The sequence below is a fragment of the Triticum dicoccoides genome, chromosome 3A (genome assembly GCF_002162155.2).
Source record: "Triticum dicoccoides isolate Atlit2015 ecotype Zavitan chromosome 3A, WEW_v2.0, whole genome shotgun sequence".
Taxonomy (NCBI): Eukaryota; Viridiplantae; Streptophyta; class Magnoliopsida; order Poales; family Poaceae; genus Triticum; species Triticum dicoccoides.
The window spans coordinates 606,227,337-606,230,994 of record NC_041384.1 but is presented as its reverse complement, the minus strand read 5'-3'; the positions used below and the strand labels follow the sequence as shown (position 1 = coordinate 606,230,994).

General features: G+C 50.7%; 1 protein-coding gene across 1 annotated transcript; it reads left to right on the top strand.

Annotated features, from left to right (window-relative positions):
- Positions 1 to 1,261: 1,261 nt before the first annotated feature.
- LOC119269530 (osmotin-like protein) lies at positions 1,262 to 2,445 on the top strand. The gene has a single exon (XM_037551382.1). It carries the CDS (start codon positions 1,363 to 1,365, stop codon positions 2,116 to 2,118), a length of 756 nt encoding a protein of 251 aa, XP_037407279.1. The 5' UTR covers positions 1,262 to 1,362; the 3' UTR covers positions 2,119 to 2,445.
- Positions 2,446 to 3,658: the final 1,213 nt, after the last annotated feature.

Genomic DNA, 3,658 nt, shown 5'->3' with positions numbered 1-3,658 from the left:
ACCGGCGGGCCACTAGCCTCGGCCGCCGAGAACCATCATGGCAAAAATATTGGTGCCAACCAGCCTAGGTAGCTGCTAGGTAGACGCCCGTCTAAGGAAACATGGGGTTAATGTACTACGTTAAAAGACTTGGGACGAATACAAGAATCCAAAGCTTGCCCATGAAATGGTGCAATTGCTACTACTAGCTTTGGATCCGCTTTGATGGTTTCCCAATAGAAAGCAGCTTTGGGAAAGCCAGTTCAAGGGCATGCAACTCCCCGGTGGTAACTTTTGGGAATGGGCATGGGCGATCCTTCGTCGCCAAGAAAACATGTATGCTAAGACAAGTGTAATGTGGAGATGGTTGAGTGGTCTTTCTTTTTTATATGTACGTAATTCAACAGTTCCCGTAATGATTTAAGTGAAAAGAGAGTGTAAGTTTTATGCTAAGACAAGCACAATGTAGAAATGATTGAGAGGTCATTTTGAGTGGGCATAGCTCAACAAATCTCAGAATACTTAAGAGTGCAAATTTTGGCTCGTCCAAAGCGGAAATGTAGAATTCAATGTTGTTTCTTCGTTTTTCGAGTGTTATTTATGCACTTCCTCACTAAAAATACACAATTTCAAATCCAATTCTCTTGTTTCTATTTATTTGCACCTACCACATCTTCGCGTGCATCAGATTACATGCGTCAAACTCAGGCAGTTGCTGTCATTGCAAAAGAAAAGAAAAGAAAGGGTAATCGCTGAGCCAAAACACTTGCTCTTTTGTTACAAAGGTCATTTGTTTGAAATGGAGGCAAACCACACCTCGATGTTTCATACAAGAAAACTATGTTTATTCGAACAAATATGGCCAATCTAAACTTTATCGACTTGGGGAAATGAGGCACATCTCCTACCTCTGCTTCAAAAAGAAAGTTACTCTTTCAAAGCTTCCACTGCACAAAGTATAGCCAGCACATCATCTTTTTGATAAATTTCACTTGTTTAGTTTGTAAAAAGATCTAACATCCATATCCAAATATTAGGTTTCATATATCTATGCATCATTTGCATGCTGCTTTTTTTCTAGGGAAACATCATTTGCAGCTGCTCACTAATCAGCGTATCACACAAGACACAAGCTACTCCTTCAGAAGTTTCATGCTGCCTGTGTTATCTCAATCCAAACAAGATTATAGAGTCACTGACACGACACCCCAAAGACCAAACCGCTTCCGCCGATCACACCCCACCCCAGTCCAATCCAAAATCTCCTATAAAACGACCCCAAAGCCCTCTCACCAGCCACCACAGTCCACAGTCCACAGTCTACTGACCAACTAGTGTGCCGAGAATTCAGTGAGCCCGCTAGCTAGCTAGCTAGCCACCGCCATGGCTTCCCCTAAGCTTCTCCTCCTGCTGGCCACCCTCCTCCCGAGCTGCGGCCTCCTCGTCGCCGACTTCGCGCCGATGACCCTCACCGTGGTGAACAACTGCGCGTACCCGATCTGGCCGGGCATCCAGGGGAGCGCCGGCAGCGAGGTCCTGGAGGGGGGCGGCTTCTTCCTCCCGTCGCTCTCCCACCGCTCCTTCCCGGCGCCCGCCCACGCCTGGTCCGGCCGCGTCTGGGCGCGCACCGGCTGCGCGCCCTCCGCCGCCGGGGCCGGCCAGCTCCGCTGCGCCACGGGCGACTGCGGCGGGCGGCTCCAGTGCGGGGGCCTCGGCGGCGCGGCGCCCGCCACGCTGGCGCAGGTCTCCCTCCACCACGGCGGCGACGACCAGTCGTCCTATGGCGTGAGCGTGGTGGACGGCTTCAACGTGGGGCTGTCGGTCACCCCGCACGAGGGACGCGGCAACTGCCCCGTCCTCGCCTGCCGCAAGGACCTCACGCAGACCTGCCCCGGCGAGCTGCAGGTGCCCGGCGGCGGCGGCGGCGTGGCCGCGTGCAAGAGCGGCTGCCTGGCGTTCGGCACCGACGAGCTGTGCTGCCGCGGCGCGTACAACAGCCCCGCCGCCTGCCGCCCCTCCAGGTACTCGGACTTCTTCAAGAGCGAGTGCCCGCAGGCCTTCACCTACGCGCACGACAGCCCCTCCCTCACCCACCAGTGCTCCGCGCCGCGCGAGCTCAAGGTCATCTTCTGCCACTAGACTGAGTGAGTCCAGCCAGGGCGGCGCTCGCCGTGCCGCCGCCGGCCGTCAGCAGCTATGTCTGGTCTGGGTCTGGGATCGATTAGTGCAGTGCGTGTCAGTCATCTCATCAGTCATGTGTGAGTGAGTGTTGGATTAGACTTTGGAGACTGGCAGGCTGCCCGGTGTGCTTGCTGTAGTTCGTGCTCTGTAGGCGTTCACCTCTCGTCTAGTTGTATGGTGTTAGCTGCTGAGATTCCAGTCTGAAATAACATGTTTAGATGGGCATTGATCTGGTCACTTGGTCGCAAATGTTTTTAATCACTTCTATTGTGCATTTGAGTTAAAGTCCTTTTTCCCCATTTTTCCTCTTAAGACATGGCAAAATCTCTGTGCAAAAGCAACATGTGTAAGGCAGATCTACTGCCTTCACAGTTCACACCACTGCTCGACATGTATGGGACGTGAATTCTCACATCATTTTGTACACTTACAACATGGTAATGCTGTAGGGTTGAACTTGAACAGAACGGGCACTTTGCAAAACAAAACTGACTCAATCGATACCAGCAGGAAAGGTTGGCACCAACAAGCCAAGCCATGAACTCTACACCGCATACTCTGTTCGATTCGATGTCTCTCGTCTCTGCTTTTCGTAACCGGTGTCCACTCGTCCCTTTCTCCTTTCAGTTTTCTCTTCGGTTTGGCCGTGTCCTTTTCGTCACATCCTGGGATTGGCTTGTCTCTCTCTGCATCATGGCGCATTTCGGCTGCGGCTTGGCTGAGTAAGCTCTGAGGCTAGGAGCGGCTTGTCAGTAAAAACGTACGCGAAATAAACAGAGTGCCTTCCATGATGAAGTAAATCACATCAAAATATTGGATGTGAGTTATAGTAGAAGACATGTTGGGTTCTAACAATAGAGAAAATAATCATAAGAAATCTTGATCAATCACATCCCCTTTGCGTTTGTGGGTTTTCAGATGAACCTTGAGAGCTGAAGCTGGACAGATGAGAGAGCATTGATGTGATCATCTGATCAAGCAAGCCGGTTTTTGTATAAGCTTGGACCACCCTCCCTCCCTACCGTTGGTGCTGGAGCCTGCACGATACCCGCATGACTGCTTGAAAGCGTCGAGCGGCCGTTGCATACTCTGCATGGACGGGTAAAGGCTTTGTAAAAGGGCGGCATGCATGGCACTAGCATGACTGCACGCGGAACTACCATGAAAAGTGTTGCTTTTGGATTCAAAACTAGTCATGCTATTGCATGGGAGTGGAAGCCACTTTTGTCGTGCCAATACTGTGTTGCTTATATCGAAAGTGGCCCCTACGAAATGAGATAAACATCAATCGCCAAGTGATCATGATTTTGTCTCCGAGAGAGAGAGAGGAAGCCTAACCAAAGCTATGCTTGGCCAACACCACAGCAGAGGCCAGATGCCTTCTCTTTTTTTTTTCCTTTAAGAATCACAATAGCAGAGGACCTACATGCTCATTCAAAATACTGGGCCTGTTTGTTGAATATATGATTTGTGCATGTATATTGTATAGTCCGGTTCA

Coding starts and splice junctions, on each gene's coding strand:
- LOC119269530 (XM_037551382.1), top strand. CDS start 1,363: ATGGCTTCCCCTAAGCTTCTCCTCCTGCTGGCCACCCTCCTCCCGAGC.